At 33.1% G+C, this 19,280-nt stretch overlaps 1 protein-coding gene across 1 annotated transcript in view; it reads right to left on the minus strand.

Annotated features, from left to right (window-relative positions):
- Nucleotides 1-1,180: 1,180 nt before the first annotated feature.
- Nucleotides 1,181-19,280, minus strand: part of LOC139863150 (lysine-specific demethylase JMJ25-like) — a 54,169-nt gene continuing 36,069 nt past the window's right edge. Inside the window, exons 8-13 of the mRNA XM_071851823.1 lie at nucleotides 4,409-4,481; nucleotides 4,211-4,296; nucleotides 2,783-2,902; nucleotides 2,454-2,521; nucleotides 1,448-1,532; nucleotides 1,181-1,336 (exon numbers count right to left, since the gene is read on the minus strand). Of these exons, the coding sequence (XP_071707924.1) occupies nucleotides 1,181-1,336; nucleotides 1,448-1,532; nucleotides 2,454-2,521; nucleotides 2,783-2,902; nucleotides 4,211-4,296; nucleotides 4,409-4,481 (588 nt within the window). The remainder of the gene's footprint in view (nucleotides 1,337-1,447; nucleotides 1,533-2,453; nucleotides 2,522-2,782; nucleotides 2,903-4,210; nucleotides 4,297-4,408; nucleotides 4,482-19,280) is intronic.

Raw genomic sequence — 19,280 nt, forward strand, 5'->3', positions numbered from 1 at the left:
TATGTACAAGTTAATATACTTTTATAAGTCCACACCAACAATTAAGAGATACCAACGAAGCAGTGCTTCAGTGGTACCAGTCACCTATGAACCCTGGGCCCACGAGAATATGCCCTTTACCAAAAATGGGGTGCAGGTTCGAATCCCTCCGGGGGCGATATTCAGCTTGCAAGTTCTCGTTGGGTATTGGGGGGAGGTGTTTTACACGGTATACTTAGCCCTTACCAAAGGCACACGGGGTCAGGGTTTCTCCGCCAGATTAAACCTTTTACCAACAATTAAGAGATGAAAATCTTTCAAAAAAATTGATGGGACTTTAGTGGCACATCTGGTATCATGCTAACGTACGGACCATACTTCTTAAGTCAAAATTATATCCAATACTTCGTGCAACATTTACGTGTGTATACCAGAAATGATGTTGGAGATGATTATGTTTGGAGGGCGTCTTTGCCTCCTGAAATGATGAGTTTTGTTTATTGTTGGATGGTCCTCCCGATTATCAGGATGTAACAGTAATGGAAATCGGAGAGATCATCTACATTAGTAAGCAAAAATAGGTATTCATTGGACCGAGGATCTTCGTTTGAAGACAGTGAGAGTAATCTTCGTTTGAAGGGATACCATTCCATCAATTTAGTGTTGCAGTCTTCGTTTCACGTTTTCTAACCGGATTATACACCCCACCATGTAGACATTCAGCACATGCATCTATGAATTCATGGATAACTTTTTCTTTGTTTCCCTGAGGTTTTCCATCACGCAATTCCCAGCAACACTGAAGGCAAAGATCATAATTACAACTGGGACAGCTTCTATGCAAGTCAAAAATTGAGGTTTTACAGCAGTCACTGCATACACCTTATGAAATCTTTGTTAGAAAAAAATAATAATCCAGAGATACGTGTAAAATGATTATAACGGCATACCAGAACATGTGCTCATCCAAGCTACGGGCTGCCTTCTTTAAGTTTGAATTAGATACTTGACAACCTGTCCCAAAAAAGGAGTTAGAAGAAACCTTTCATCTCAGGACATCGGTTCTTAATTCAGAATATTTCAGAAAACTTGGTTATTGATTTTGTCCAGTTAGGGTAAGAACCGGTTATAAATGACATCATTATATTTCAAATCATCTGCTTTATATGCTAATAAAAATTTTGAATAACAATTAAAATGACTAGTTAAAGGTACCTAGAATTTCAGCCTCTATCAGTTTCTCATTCGTGTTTTCCTTGTTGAGACGCTCCAAGAATGGAAGAAGGACATGTAAGATATAAATAGCATATCGAACTTTTTGAGCATCACTTGGTTTTAAATCAATCTTCCCTTTGACCTAATAAACAGCCAATAAACTTGGTCTTCAACTCTAGATTAGATGAGAGCTCATACAGTAGTATGTTACAATAATAAATGATCAGCTGCATGAACCAACTTTTGGGTGTACATTGCGCAGGCAAGATTTGTAGTTGCAGTTGTCAAGACAAACAGGGCAGTGCTCAGCAAACATCTCCTCTTTCATTTTAGGATACCTGCAAACAAACAAGAGGTAACTTGCATCTACCGGGAAGCAGGTCGCAAAGAGGCACCTTACGCCTTGCGCAGACAAATTGTCAACTTTTTTTTATGGGTTTGGAGACAAAAAAAAAGGTAGAAAAAATAGAAATTTAGGTGATAATCCCTTTTTTTATATGTTCAGCAGTATGCATTGCCATTTGGAACATTTTTTGAAAAAGATCCCTTCTATTCTAGTACTGGTATAATATAATACGTAGTAATGAGATAAGAAAAAGAACACCAACAAAAACACTCAAAACAAAGCCTGCTGCATTTTCTTCCATATCTCATGCCAAAAACATACCGTCACGTGGTAATTGACAAGTTACAGATATCTTGAAAGAAACTATGCAAGGGTTAGGTCTAGTACAAAATGTTACGAAATTATAATACAGTTCCTTGTGAGGCGCATCCCCATAACACTTATCAAGTCTTGGTTGATTTCTTCTTACGACTTGTTGCCTTCCCCATTCTGCGATAAGATAATCAACAAAGCATATATGTTACTTAAACACACCACAAAAACCTAATTAGCACTAAATCACACGCATCAGCACTCATAATCTATCAAGCGTTCTAGTGTTGTGCAGTTCCTTTTACAGTAAGTAAACAACACGGTGAAAGACAACAAGCATGGTCGGGAGGTTTTCATCGAGTTGAAACCAACAGGACCAAAACCAAAATAAAAAAAGGATATTTTTTAGGGGACAATTAATTCAGTAAAAACCTGGCAGTCTTTAATTGAATAATTACATATTAAAAAAATTGTTTTAAAATCACCGGTCAGCCAAAAAGTCTATAATCAACAACCCGAATTTATAAACACTCCATATTTTTGGGTTTTATTAGTCCAGGACGCTGAAATAGTATAGATAGTATAAAATCCATAAGCTTACTCGGTTCCATTAAGTTTCATTAAATCCTTAATAGCTGCATCCACTGCATGGAGTGCCATTTTCTTCACCTGCAAATATGAGCATAAAGCAATTGCACCATTTTTAATTTTAATTTACAACAAAACAATATAAATGGAATTAACTCAGTGTTCTTTTGAGCCAACTAGTCTTTTACATTTCTCTTTAACTAAGCTATAATAGCTTGGAAAAAAAGACATTGGTAAAAAATACAGATTAAAATAAAACAAAATTTACTATAGGCACTCATGAACTAAATGCTGATGAAAGATCTAACATTTCAATATGTACAGAAAAGAATGTATACTGACCTCCAACTTATCATCTTTTGCGCTATGTTTCTGTGGTAGAACACGATAATCTTCTGTTAAACGAATACATTCACCAATATTTTCAGGAGAAATAAAGTCCACCGCAACTTTTATACATGACTGCAATAGCACAATGTAAACAGAAAGATTAATATGAGCAAGATATATTGTAAATACTGCTATAATAATATCAATTCAATATATGTACATGCTAGCAATTAAAACAGCAATTTTCAAAGGATTGTAGATTTCTGATAGCTTGGTGAACCAAAAAACGTATTCAAATGACTAAAAAAATACAAGGTTTAAGCATTGCAATTTTATAGTCACCCTCCAAGATAAGTGTTAAATACACAAAAACACAATTCAAATAATAACCATCTCAAGGTAGCCAAGTGGTTGGGGCCCTCAGATCGGTCTCAGGTTCATTTCTTGGGGTGGCCAGGAAAGGGTTGGAAACAGCCAGGGAGTATTCCTGATGGGCTGCGTACACTAGAGTATGGGGTCGGATTACTCGCCCTTCTCGGGTAACCCGAATAGGGAAAACCTTACAACTTTTTACGATTCAAATAATGAGCAGCTACAGCACTTTAAAATAGTCAGATAATAATGGTAAAATGGAAAAGTCAGTAGCATTCTTTTAGGACAAAAATAACAGTGAAGTAGACATTAACTAGGAGTGTAATCCAGGTGACCCAAGACGATCCAAAGTCAAGGTCGAGCTCAACTTTATTAGAAAACCCAGCTCAAACTCGACTGGACAACTTAACCGATACTTCCGAGCAAAGCTCAACTCGATAATCTGATGTAGAATATTAATATTAATTTAATATTAAGATTAAATTATTTGAATTTAATATTGATCAAATCGATATTTTCAAGCATGACTCCCCTAAACACAATACTTTCATGCTCGACTCCACTCGAAGTTTATTAAAAAAAAAAAACGGTTACAATTGTCAATATACAAATAAAGGAAGGGTAAAAATGTAAAATAATGCAGGCTGTTTAGGTTCAACACTCTCGAGTTGTATACATATTTGATATGCCTTTTCATAATAAATTAATTTATTAATTCATTTGGTAAAAGTTTGACTTTATTAAATTTGTACTTGGATGCAGAACATGAGTTTTTCAAGCATAGTGGAAGTCATCTTAAATCATTTTCGAGCTGATTTGAGCTCAACCATGCTCATTTGCGGGCCTATTTTTCTTTATTACCATAACACAAAACAAAATCCCTCAGTAAAATCAAAAATAAAAAAAAAATATAAAAGTCTCAAAGACAAAGGGGTGATAGATTTATCTCAAAAATGGATCTTAAAGAGATTGCAGATGATCCCAGGCAGCATAAAGATAAAGATATTGATTTATATTATCTTTAGAATTAGTGCAAATAATCTGAAAACTATATGTTAAGTAATTTACCTTCAAATTTTTAACTTGATGAGAGCAACCAGCAGGTATCAAAACAGCATCACCAAGCTTTTGGACGAAAGTCCACGGTTCAATTCCTTATAAGTAAAAAATGAACACAATCAGATATTTTAAAAAAAAGAAAAAAAAAAAAGAAAAAAAAAAAAAGAAAAAAAAAAAGTGAGGCTTGTTTTGCAAACGCATACTCACCAAACTCTTCTTTAAGCTTCCTTTTATGCTCCACAGTTAAGTAAAATGTTTGATCATGAATCGGGTGGATAACCTGTAGTGACCCCAATTTTTCTATATTTATATTTATATATATATTAAATGAAATTGTTATTTACATGATTAAGTGTTTCCAACATATTAAGCAATCAAACTTGTTAAGACTTGATTAATTGAAATATGTTTCATATAGACAATTGACCACCCAAGTTGACCGGTGATTCACGAACGTTAAAACTTGTAAAAACTATATGATGACATATATATGGTTATATATATAGTTAACATGATATTATGATAAGTAAACATATCATTAAGTATATTAATAATGAACTACATATGTAAAAACAAGACTACTAACTTAATGATTTTGAAACGAGACATATATGTAACGATTATCGTTGTAACGACATTTAATGTATATATATATATATATATATCATATTAAGAGATATTCGTACATCATAATATCATGATAATATAATAATTTAAAATCTCATTTGATATTATAAACATTGGGTTAACAACATTTAACAAGATCGTTAACCTAAAGGTTTCAAAACAACACTTACATGTAACGACTAACGATGACTTAACGACTCAGTTAAAATGTATATACATGTAGTATTTTAATATGTATTCATACACTTTTGAAAGACTTCAAGACACTTATCAAAATACTTCCACTTAACAAAAATGCTTACAATTACATCCTCGTTCAGTTTCATCAACAATTCTACTCGTATGCACCCGTATTCGTACTCGTACAATACATAGCTTTTAGATGTATGTACTATTGGTATATACACTCCAATGATCAGCTCTTAGCAGCCTATGTGAGTCACCTAACACATGTGGGAACCATCATTTGGCAACTAGCATGAACTATCTCATAAAATTACAAAAATATGAGTAATCATTCATAACTTATTTACATGAAAACAAAATTACATATTCTTTATATCTAATCCATACACCAACGACCAAAAACACCTACAAACACTTTCATTCTTCAATTTTCTTCATCTAATTGATCTCTCTCAAGTTCTATCTTCAAGTTCTAAGTGTTCTTCATAAATTCTACAAGTTCTAGTTTCATAAAATCAAGAATACTTCCAAGTTTGCTAGCTTACTTTCAATCTTGTAGAGTGATCATCCAACCTCAAGAAATCTTTCTTATTTACAGTAAGATATCTTTCTAATACAAGGTAATACTCATATTCAAACTTTGATTCAATTTCTATAACTATAACAATCTTATTTTGAGTGAAAATCTTACTTGAAATGTTTTCCTGTCATGATTCTGCTTCAAGAACTTTCAAGCCATCCAAGGATCCTTTGAAGCTAGATCCATTTTTCTGATTTCCAGTAGCTTTATCCAGAAAACTTGAGGTAGTAATGATGTTCATAACATCATTCGATTCATACATATAAAGCTATCTTATTCGAAGGTTTAAACTTGTAATCACTAGAACATAGTTTAGTTAATTCTAAACTTGTTCACAAACAAAAGTTAATCCTTCTAACTTGACTTTTAAAATCAACTAAACACATGTTCTATATCTATATGATATGCTAACTTAATGATTTAAAACCTGGAAACACGAAAAACACCATAAAACCGGATTTACGCCGTCGTAGTAACACCGCAGGCTGTTTTGGGTTAGTTAATTAAAAACTATGATAAACTTTGATTTAAAAGTTGTTCTTCTGGGAAAATGATTTTTCTTATGAACATGAAACTATATCCAAAAATCATGGTTAAACTCAAAGTGGAAGTATGTTTTCTAAAATGGTCATCTAGACGTCGTTCTTTCGACTGAAATGACTACCTTTACAAAAACGACTTGTAACTTATATTTCCGACTATAAACCTATACTTTTTCTGTTTAGATTCATAAAATAGAGTTCAATATGAAACCATAGCAATTTGATTCACTCAAAACGGATTTAAAATGAAGAAGTTATGGGTAAAACAAGATTGGATAATTTTTCTTGTTGTAGCAACGTGAAAATTGGTAACAAATCTATATTAATCATATCCTAGCTAACTTATATTGTATTATACATGTATTCTAATATATTATGTAATCTTGGGATACCATAGACACGTATGCAAATGTTTTGACATATCATATCGACCCATGTGTATATATTATTTGGAACAACCATAGACACTCTATATGCAGTAATGTGAGAGTTAGCTATACAGGGTTGATGTTGATTCCAAAAATATATATACTTTGAGTTATGATCTAGCCTGAGACGTGTATACACTGGGTCGTGGATTGATTCAAGATAATATATATCAATTTTTTTTTTCTGTACATCTAACGTTGGACAACTAGTTGTAGGTTACTAACGAGGACAGCTGACTTAATAAACTTAAAACATCAAAATGTATTAAAAGTGTTGTAAATATATTTTGAATATACTTTGATATATATGTACATATTTGTTATAGGTTCGTGAATCGACCAGTGGCTAAGTCTTACTTCCCGACGAAGTAAAAATCTGTGAAAGTGAGTTATAGTCCCACTTTTAAAATCTAATATTTTTGGGATGAGAATACATGCAGGTTTTATAAATGATTTACAAAATAGACACAAGTACGTGAAACTACATTCTATGGTTGAATTATCGAAATCGAATATGCCCCTTTTTATTAAGTCTGGTAATCTAAGAATTAGGGAACAGACACCCTAATTGACGCGAATCCTAAAGATAGATCTATTGGGCCTAACAAACCCCATCCAAAGTACCGGATGCTTTAGTACTTCGAAATTTATATCATATCCGAAGGGTGTCCCGGAATGATGGGGATATTCTTATATATGCATCTTGTTAATGTCGGTTACCAGGTGTTCACCATATGAATGATTTTTATCTCTATGTATGGGATGTATATTGAAATATGAAATCTTGTGGTCTATTGTTACGATTTGATATATATAGGTTAAACCTATAACTCACCAACATTTTTGTTGACGTTTAAAGCATGTTTATTCTCAGGTGAATATTAAGAGCTTCCGCTGTTGCATACTAAAATAAGGACAAGATTTGGAGTCCATGCTTGTATGATATTATGTAAAAACTGCATTCAAGAAACATATGTCGATGTAACATATTTCTTTTGTAAACCATTATGTAATGGTCGTGTGTAAACAGTATATTTTAGATTATCATTATTTGATAATCTACGTAATGCCTTTGAAACCTTTATTGATAAAATAAAGGTTATGGTTGTTTTAAAAATGAATGCAGTCTTTGAAAAACATCTCATATAGAGGTCAAAACCTCGCAATGAAATCAATTAATAAGGAACGTTTATAATCAATATGAACGGGACATTTCAGTTGGTATCCGAGCGTTGGTCTTAGAGAACCAGAATTTTGCATTAGTGTGTCATATCGAGTTTGTTAGGATGCATTAGTGAGTCTGGACTTCGACCGTGTTTACTTGAAAAATGATTGCTTAACAAATTTTGTTGGAAACTATATATTTTTAGCATGTGAATATTATGTGATATATTAATCTCTTAATGCGTTTGATATTATGTGATAGATGTCTACCTCTAGAACAAGTCCCATTGACTCACCTAATAATAATGAAGAGTCAAATGTAAATTGGAATGATTCGTGGACCGATTCACAAGTTCCCGAAGAGGAACCGGAAGAAGAGTCGGAACCGGAAGAAGAATCGGAACCGGAAGAAGAATCGGAACCGGAAGAAGAAATAGAACCAGTGGGGGAAATAATAAAACGGTTAAGTAGAAGAAAATCCTCAACCAACCGACCAAAGTTAATTATGGTCAATGGTGTTTCCGCCAAGGAAGAAAAGTATTGGGAGGATTACCAATTCTCCGATGAATCGGATACCGACAAGGATTCCGATGATGTTATAGAAATTACCCCAACACAATTTAATAAGGTAAAAGAGAACAATAAGGGAAAGAGCATAAAAATAGAGAAATTTGATTCCAAACCCGATGAACTTTATATGTATCGTCAACACCCGTATTTCTTAAGTTGTGACAATAACCCGAGAACCTCTAAACCACCAGGTTTTTCTAAACCAATGTGGAAAACGACGGCTCATATTAGGGGAACATCATATATCCCTAGAAAATTGGCAAAACGAACCAAAACCGAAGAAGAAGAAACGAGCGATTCGGAATAAGATAGTTGTATTCGTGTGGTGTAATATATGTAATATAGTGTGCTTATGCTTTATGATATATGTAAAAATTGCTTGTATTAATAAGTATTTTTTTTTTATGAATCTAACTCTTGTCTATTTTACAGTATAAAAACACAAAATGGATAGACAACCCAATATTTTAAGAGACCTACCCGGAGACATGATTGATGAAATCTTGTCTAGAGTCGGTCAGAATTCCTCGGCACAACTATTTAAGGCGAGATCAGTTTGTAAGACATTCGAAGAACGTTCCAAGAATGCCTTGATTTATAAAAGGCTTTCGTTCGAAAGATGGGGATATCACATTGGAAAATCCATAAGTTACGATTTGTTTACTTTGACGCATATATTGCGGGGAACCTAAATGCTATTTTACGCAACGGGTTAAGAAATTATTTTGACTCAATATATCCGAATATAGGACTTCGTGATTTAGAAAAAGCGGCTAACATGCAACATAAAGAAGCATGTTATGCTTAAGGGTTAGTAATGTTCGCTTCTCACCAAAGTGAGAACAAGAACATCGGGCTACAACTATTAAACAAAACGTTCCCACAAGTGACGGAGTCGGTAATTGGGGTAAGAAATGAGGTTTTTAGGTTATTACGAGACTGTTGGTCATTACGTAACCTTCATCCTTTTGACGACGTTACAACACATTGTCTTACTATCGGTCACAGCGGTTATGTTCCACAAAACCAAGGATGGGAAGTGGTATTAGTAAAACCAGAATGCATGACTTGTTTCTGGACGTATGAATTACGTGTCTTTATTGCCTTTGCTGAACGCCTTATTTATTAACTAGAATTATCTTCGCAACTACTTTGTATCAAAGTTTTATGTGCTATATTTCATGCTATATGTAAAAAAAAACGTTATTGTAAGTTTGCAAGTTATTGTATAAAGGTTTGAATATGATATTTTTTTTTTGTGATTAGTTTTTCATATAGAATTGTAGTAGTTGAAATGGTATGTTAGCTACTAAGTATGAACTTAACGGGTAGGTACTACCCGAATTAAAGAGTATAAAATGCTAATATGAAGATAGAGCTTTTATAAATAAGTTCATATTACGCTACGAAATACTATTGACTACTCTTGATATTCTATATGATTAACTCGTTTCATTTGACTATTTTGAAGGAAATGGCACCGACTACTCGACACACCTTGAATATGAGCGAAGAGGAATTTCGTGCCTTTCTTGCTTCAAACATAGCCGCAGTACAGGCTGCGCTACATACCAACAATAACCTTGGATCTAGCAGTACAGGAAATCGTGTATCATCACATATTTTTACACGTACACGAATCGTGTATCATCACACGAATCGTGTAAGGCTAAAACGCGGCTACAGTACAGCTAGGTTAAAATTAGGGTTTTTGTTATTTAATTATATTTATATTTAGGTTATTAGTTAATTTAGTTATTTTAATTAAGTTAATTAGTTAAAGTTATTTAAAATACTTAAAATACATGTTTTAATCCTAAAATTAGTATTACTTATTATAGGTTTATAAATTGTAATTAGTTTATAATTAGTAAATTAATTAAATTCCTTTTAATTTGTATTAGTTTTACTAAAAATGCATTTTAGTTAATTTAAATAAGTTTCTATTGTAATTGCTCAAAACAAAATTCTAAATATATAGTTTCATTAAAAATTACTATTTTACTAATTACCATTTAGTAACATAATTAATGCATCATAATTAGTTTATTTTCATTTAGTTCCTTTTTAAGTTAATTTTTGTAATCTTGTAATTTTATTTAGTAAATTAGTTTTAGTTATTTTCTTTTACTGTTATTTTACAATTGCCTAATCCAAAACTCCCTTTAATTAAGTTTGACATCAAAGACTATTAAAAACCATTAAACACTCCATCTCCCTGTGGAACGAATCGGATTTACCAACAAACTAAACTACACGGATAGGACTAGTTGCCTATATATATGTGTGAAATCAACCTGAAATCAATAAAATACCACATATACAATAAATCAATTCGTGTAACAAAACAACTCAAATCCGTTCATAAATAAAGGTTACGTTTCCGCACATCAACTTTTTGGCGCCGCTGCCGGGGAGTTGGCAGTAAATAAATAGATAATTTTTCTGGTTCGTAGTAATAGTTGGATTTGTACGTGGAACGGGTTGTTGGATCACCAATTTTATTGGTCTTTGAAGGATCCTGCCCCTCTGCTGCATCTTTTGGCTATTCGAAACGTGGGCAAAAATCAGAAGGAAAATCTGTTTGTTTAAGGGTTTTTATCATTGTTTTTATGTTATTCGATCCTCTCGAGGAAATTCATTTCCAAGAAAGTTCAAAGTTTTTGAATAAATCCTTTAATTCTTTATACAATTTCCCAAATTGTATGATCCGTTCAATCCTAAACTCGTTAAACTTAATCCGGAACCTCAAAGAATTAATAAAGGACAAAAACAACAAAAAGAAATAGGAAGTACTAGTAATTTTAAAACACCGAAAAACACTAAAAAAAAAGAGAAACAAGTAGGTAACCCTAGATAAACCTTTAGTGAAGTGATCTCATAATAGAAATTAATGTATGAACTTACGTTCCTCCAACGCTGAATTAACCCCTTCACATCCTGAACCCGAAAGAAAATTCCACGAACGCTTAAGAGCTCAAGACGTAGATACTCTTGCTAAAAATTTAGAGTCACTTTCATTAGAATCCGACTCTGAACCGATTATTCAACCAATCATAGAGCCAATTATTAAAGAAGAAGATAAAATGACTGAAACAAACCTAACAATGGAAGCATTAATGAAGGCCACAAGAAAAGGTCAAGGCCACGCAATCATCCAACCCCCGATGACTGATGGCTTTGAAATAAAAGGTCAATTTTTACACATGGTAACTAATACATGCCAATTCGGTGGAGCTCCAAATGAGGATGCTAACGAGCATCTTCGTAAGTTTGTAAGCATTTGCAAACTATTCAAAATTAAGGATGTCACCGATGATGTCGCATGTTTAAAAATCTTTCCATGGTCATTAAAAGATGAAGCTAGAGATTGGCTAGACTCATTACCTGAAGGCTATATTGAAGATTGGAATGATATGATGGACAAATTTTTGTCAGAATTCTTTCCTGCTTCAAAAGCAGCAAAATTACAAAGTGACATAAATCACTTTAAACAAAAACCTAATGAAACTCTTTATGAAGCTTGGACTCGATTCAATAAAATGCTTCGAATATGTCCTCAACACGGGTTGAGTACATTCCAAAAAGTCTGTGTATTTTATAAAGGAGTCAATGTTGCAACTCGAAAAGATATAGATGTTGCAGCCGGAGGTTCAGTTATGAAGAAAACACCTGAAGACGCTCATACAATCATTGCTGATTTAGCGTCCCATTCTCATAACTGGCATCAAGAAATAGAATTCTCTAGATCATCAGATGTTGCTAGTATTGAAAGCAATGATGAAATTGCTTCTTTAAAAGTTCAAATAGCGAATCAAGCAAGACAAATCGAGAAAGTAACCAAGGAAATGCATGCTATCAGAGTAGGATGTGAACTGTGCCAAGGTCCCCATCTTACTAGAGATTGTGATCAAAGTACAATGGAAGAGCAAGCAAATTTCTTAGGTTACTTACGAAAAGGTGAAATGAACTTCAGTGATTTTCCAGCCATAGAAGCAAACAACCGAAAATATCCTCCTATAAACAGCTATCAAGTAGGAGGACCTTCAGGAAATAATAATAATTATCAAAATAACAATAACTATCAAGGAGGAAATCCAGGTTACCAAAACAATCGGAATTTTCCAAATCAAAATCAAAGAAATCCACCACCAGGTTATAATAACCGAAATCAACCTCAAAAAAATTACCAAAATAATTTCCAACAAAATCAACCACAACCACTAGCACTTATGCAACCACAACCATTAGCAATTATGCAACCTCAACCCGAGAGGAAATCTGGTTTAGAAGATCTCTTAAGAGATTTTATGGTTAAGCATGAGCAAAATGCAGAGCTCCAAACTCAGCAAATTCGAAATCAACAAGCCACGATTCAGATTTTAGAAAGAGATGTTGGAAGGATCTCACAGTTACTAGCAGAGAGACCACAAATTGCAAGTAATCCTCCTGTTATACTAAAGAAGAAGGATCCTCAAGCTCCAGCATATTCACAAGTGAATGCTATTTATAGTTTCTGTGAGGATGAAGCAAGTTTCAAAACACCGGAGCATAGTCCTATTTTTACTCTTGGGTGTGAAGATGATGATGAAGAGTGTGATGAGTTTATATTTTCTGATTTATCCAATATGGCAGATTACACTCCTTATTAAGAGATTGATGGTACCCGAGTTGAAAGTATGAAAAGTATAACATGTGAAAATGAAGAGATCCGAGTTGGTGACATAACTCCCGAGTATGCTGATTATTTGATGAGGCTGATGTCGGGAAATCATGCAGAAGTGCAGAAAATAGAAACCACCAAGCCTTCCGAATTTAGGGTTGATGATGATTTGAAGGTGATCAAGGAAGAAGTGAAAGATACGGTGAAGCAAGCACCTAAAGTGGAAGACTATAAAGAACCCATTCCATACCCGCATGCACTTTTATCCGTAAAACCAAAGGAGAATCATTGTAAGCCTTTAAATACGGATAATATTTGTGTAAATGTACCTTTGGTTGATGTTATTGCAGGTATGCCAAACTATGGGAAATTCTTGAATGATTTGATGGCAAAAGAAGGAGTGTGTGAGCAGGCATCATCCGCGTTCCTTGAAGCAGAATGTGCTGCTATTGTGAAAAAGAATGAATTGCCACCTAAGTTAGGTGATCCCGGACCATTCATAGTACCTTGTAAGCTTAATGATTCTAGAACTCTTAGATCATTAGCTGACTCGGGTGCAAGTATAAATCTCATGCCTTATTCCATTTACTCGCATTTGAACTTAGGCGAACTTAAACCGACCAATTCAGGCATTAGATTCATTGATCAGTCGGTTAATAAACCTATAGGGATTGCTGAAAACTTAGTAGTAAAAACAGGTGAACTTGAGTTTCTAGCTGACTTTGTAGTTGTAGACATGAAGGAAGATAAGTTTGTACCTATTATTTTAGGTAGACCATTCTTAGCAACTGCATGTGCTTTAACAGATTGGAAAACAGGAAAACTAGTTTTGAAGGATAGAGGCAAGAGTGCAACCTATCAAACTGAGTTTAGTATGAACCCACCACCCACACCGATAGTTTCAGTGAATATTGTTGACAATGTCAAACCCATTAGTCAACAAGCTAAGTGTGGGGTGGGAATATATAAATTCTCGAGAACTAATAAGTTATTGGTTTTTATGAAAATTTGAAAATTTTTAAACAAATGTATCTAATCAATTTTTAAGGTAACTACGAGCAATTAAAGATCAGGTGTAAAAACCGAAATTGTTGTCTCCATACATTAAAAATACATAAGTTTATTTGTTTAAAACTTATAAAAGAAAACCATTTATAACAAGAATTTATAAATTCTTATATTGAGAACCATTTATCACATGTTTCTTTGAAGTTTATTGCAGATATCATTGCTACAGAATGTATAAACCTGAATATTCCATTATCACGAGTAATAGAGGATGAATCAAATCCATCCCGTAAGGAAGTAAAGTCTTCCGAATTGACACACTTGCTAACTTATGTTAGAAGATGTAGTCCAGAACAGCTGTAGGTTGACGAAAAATCTTGAAAAGTCATCCCTAAAATCGACTGGAAATCCACCTAACCTCAGCATCAAACAGGGTTTTTGGTGGTCAGACTTATCCTAACCATGAGATGGATCTGTCTCGTACAATGGGGGGGCACATTGCAAATTAGCTTTTAAGACTAATGAATCTAATCCCCAGATGGATGATCTCCGTAAAGATCAACTGCATCTATGTTTGACCGCGGTCAACATACATATGCCATAACAAATTGAGGTGTGCAAACTCATGGTTCACCGATGATATTTGGACACGATATAATTTTGTTCTAAAACTTATGCTATTTTATGAATTATATTTGTGTAAAACTATTTTTGGACATTTGGCTTCAAGTTCCATGATACTACAATCATGGGGGCGAATAGCTTGCTAATCGCCGACTGAGACTTCGATTTTCAGTTACCCTCAACCGGAATTTGAGGTTAAAACCGGAAAATGTGTCTAGTGTAAAAACTAGCATGACATTTTATAAAAATCATAAAACGTTTTCACAAGGTCCAATTTTCCCTAAGGATCCAAATTTTTAAACCCTAATCACGAGTTTCATGTTTGTTTCTGTTGTTAGAATTTCGTTTCGTGTGGTGTGCGTGTGATCCAATAAATACTGTGTTGTGTAATATATTTCATATAGCGTGTGTTTCATTTCGTGTAGTGTGTGTTGTGTGATCTAAATGTTCGATAAAGAAAAATTTATAATGTTCTAATTCTGTTAAAAGATGTAATTGCTTGAGGACAAGCAACGTTCAAGTGTGGGGTAATTTGATATTGCTATAAATATACATATACTTCGTCGCAATATCAATCCAAAATGTTATTATTTTTATGTGTATTCGAGTAGTTTTCGGTTTGTAATTGGTAAAAATGTCCAAAGCGTCGAATGAAATGTTATTATGGATTTTCAATGATATAAAGATCAAAATGAAGATAAAATGAAGATTTCTAATGAGCAACAAAAGACTACAACATCGCGCCTCAAGACTACAAGTCAAAATGATCGAAATCACGAAATCAGCGCGCCTGCACGAAAAAAATCATAACTAAATCATACTGACTCGAAAAAAGGCGAATCAGGTGTCCAGACGTCCGTAACTCAGGCGACTACAACTTTGATTTGAATGTCTTGTTCTAAAAATGTGCTACACTAATCGTGTAGCCTCTACACGAAACGTGTAATCTTGTGGCCATTTTAAGATTCCAACAGCAAATGGGACGGCTACTTTATTTAATTTAAAACCATTTCTTTATCAAGTCCAGAGCTCTTTACAGTCATTTTCCATCCAGCTGATTATAAAATATGAAGAACAATCATTAAAGGCTACTACTAGTTCTCTATAAAGAAGTACAGAGGAAAAGGGACACAATTTACGACATACACAACAACATTTACTACACACATACAATTTATCACTTTAGTTATTTGTAATTTCAAGTACTCCGTATAATTTAGTTTTGTACTAAATTAATTCTCAAGGTTCAAGATTAAAATAGTTTCAAATATTAAGGGGGTATTGTTCGTGATTAAGGGTATTATTGTACGCGTGAAAGGGGTGTTATTATTGTAATTTTTCTACCGTTTGAAGTTAATACAAGTGAAGATATTTTAGTAAGTTTACTCTGTTAAAATTAGCGTTGTTATTATGTTTGCATATCTATATTTTTATGTCTACCTTAGTGTAATGGATAGCTAAATTTCCCTAGTGTTTGCTTAAATGTAGAGCCCCTAGTGAAATGGATTGTTACCATTAGTAAAAGTTAAAATGTAACTTTAGTATTTTTAATATTGAGCCTAGTTAAAAGAACCATTTTTATGTAATTAGGTATTTAACCCTTGCCACTTAATTTATTAAATTCAAATAACGAAAGTTATTTTTATTTACATAAATTAAGCTTCAACATTAAAAATGATCTAGACGAATTTATGGATAAGTTATTGACACCAATTTAGAAATAAACTTCGGTGGATTGGGTGATATCAATATATTACATGACAGTGAAATTATAAAAAGGGAAACCGTTATAATTTGGGTATTGGCGAAGGTCAAAACTAGGCTAGGTCTCAATTTAAATACTTGGTGAATAGTAGCTTTCTAAAAAGAATCCGATGAAAATTAGATTTTATTTAGTTAAGTTGTAACCTTATGTTTATTCGAGAGAAAAATGTAAAGTTTGATACTAGAACATTTTAATAGGGCGTAAAACTTAAAACAATCCATGGACCTAGGGGTGACACAATTAAGTAAACACTCCCATTTATCTTATTTATATTTGTTATAAAAGTATTATTATTATTATTTACGATTTACCATTTTAAAATATTAGAAAAATACATAAAAACATTTAATTTTCGTAACAGTTAAGTTGTCACATATTTTTACACGTACACGAATCGTGTATCATCACACGAATCGTGTAAGGCTAAAACGCGGCTACAGTACAGCTAGGTTAAAATTAGGGTTTTTGTTATTTAATTATATTTATATTTAGGTTATTAGTTAATTTAGTTATTTTAATTAAGTTAATTAGTTAAAGTTATTTAAAATACTTAAAATACATGTTTTAATCCTAAAGTTAGTATTACTTATTATAGGTTTATAAATTGTAATTAGTTTATAATTAGTAAATTAATTAAATTCCTTTTAATTTGTATTAGTTTTACTAAAAATGCATTTTAGTTAATTTAAATAAGTTTCTATTGTAATTGCTCAAAACAAAATTCTAAATATATAGTTTCATTAAAAATTACTATTTTACTAATTACCATTTAGTAACATAATTAATGCATCATAATTAGTTTATTTTCATTTAGTTCCTTTTTAAGTTAATTTTTGTAATCTTGTAATTTTATTTAGTAAATTAGTTTTAGTTATTTTCTTTTACTGTTATTTTACAATTGCCTAATCCAAAACTCCCTTTAATTAAGTTTGACATCAAAGACTATTAAAAACCATTAAACACTCCATCTCCCTGTGGAACGAATCGGATTTACCAACAAACTAAACTACACGGATAGGACTAGTTGCCTATATATATGTGTGAAATCAACCTGAAATCAATAAAATACCACATATACAATAAATCAATTCGTGTAACAAAACAACTCAAATCCGTTCATAAATAAAGGTTACGTTTCCGCACATCAACTTTTTGGCGCCGCTGCCGGGGAGTTGGCAGTAAATAAATAGATAATTTTTCTGGTTCGTAGTAATAGTTGGATTTGTACGTGGAACGGGTTGTTGGATCACCAATTTTATTGGTCTTTGAAGGATCCTGCCCCTCTGCTGCATCTTTTGGCTATTCGAAACGTGGGCAAAAATCAGAAGGAAAATCTGTTTGTTTAAGGGTTTTTATCATTGTTTTTATGTTATTCGATCCTCTCGAGGAAATTCATTTCCAAGAAAGTTCAAAGTTTTTGAATAAATCCTTTAATTCTTTGTACAATTTCCCAAATTGTATGATCCGTTCAATCCTAAACTCGTTAAACTTAATCCGGAACCTCAAAGAATTAATAAAGGACAAAAACAACAAAAAGAAATAGGAAGTACTAGTAATTTTAAAACACCGAAAAACACTAAAAAAAAGAAGAGAAACAAGTAGGTAACCCTAGATAAACCTTTAGTGAAGTGATCTCATAATAGAAATTAATGTATGAACTTACGTTCCTCCAACGCTGAATTAACCCCTTCACATCCTGAACCCGAAAGAAAACTCCACGAACGCTTAAGAGCTCAAGACGTAGATACTCTTGCTAAAAATTTAGAGTCACTTTCATTAGAATCCGACTCTGAACCGATTATTCAACCAATCATAGAGCCAATTATTAAAGAAGAAGATAAAATGACTGAAACAAACCTAACAATGGAAGCATTAATGAAGGCCACAAGAAAAGGTCAAGGCCACGCAATCATCCAACCCCCGATGACTGATGGCTTTGAAATAAAAGGTCAATTTTTACACATGGTAACTAATACATGCCAATTCGGTGGAGCTCCAAATGAGGATGCTATCGAGCATCTTCGTAAGTTTGTAAGCATTTGCAAACTATTCAAAATTAAGGATGTCACCGATGATGTCGCATGTTTAAAAATCTTTCCATGGTCATTAAAAGATGAAGCTAGAGATTGGCTAGACTCATTACCTGAAGGCTATATTGAAGATTGGAATGATATGATGGACAAATTTTTGTCAGAATTCTTTCCTGCTTCAAAAGCAGCAAAATTACAAAGTGACATAAATCACTTTAAACAAAAACCTAATGAAACTCTTTATGAAGCTTGGACTCGATTCAATAAAATGCTTCGAATATGTCCTCAACACGGGTTGAGTACATTCCAAAAAGTCTGTGTATTTTATAAAGGAGTCAATGTTGCAACTCGAAAAGATATAGATGTTGCAGCCGGAGGTTCAGTTATGAAGAAAACACCTAAAGACGCTCATACAATCATTGCTGATTTAGCGTCCCATTCTCATAACTGGCATCAAGAAATAGAATTCTCTAGATCATCAGATGTTGCTAGTATTGAAAGCAATGATGAAATTGCTTCTTTAAAAGTTCAAATAGCGAATCAAGCAAGACAAATCGAGAAAGTAACCAAGGAAATGCATGCTATCAGAGTAGGATGTGAACTGTGCCAAGGTCCCCATCTTACTAGAGATTGTGATCAAAGTACAATGGAAGAGCAAGCAAATTTCTTAGGTTACTTACGAAAAGGTGAAATGAACTTCAGTGATTTTCCAGCCATAGAAGCAAACAACCGAAAATATCCTCCTATAAACAGCTATCAAGTAGGAGGACCTTCAGGAAATAATAATAATTATCAAAATAACAATAACTATCAAGGAGGAAATCCAGGTTACCAAAACAATCGGAATTTTCCAAATCAAAATCAAAGAAATCCACCACCAGGTTATAATAAC

Source organism: Rutidosis leptorrhynchoides, chromosome 1 (assembly GCF_046630445.1).
Source record: "Rutidosis leptorrhynchoides isolate AG116_Rl617_1_P2 chromosome 1, CSIRO_AGI_Rlap_v1, whole genome shotgun sequence".
NCBI lineage: Eukaryota > Viridiplantae > Streptophyta > Magnoliopsida > Asterales > Asteraceae > Rutidosis > Rutidosis leptorrhynchoides.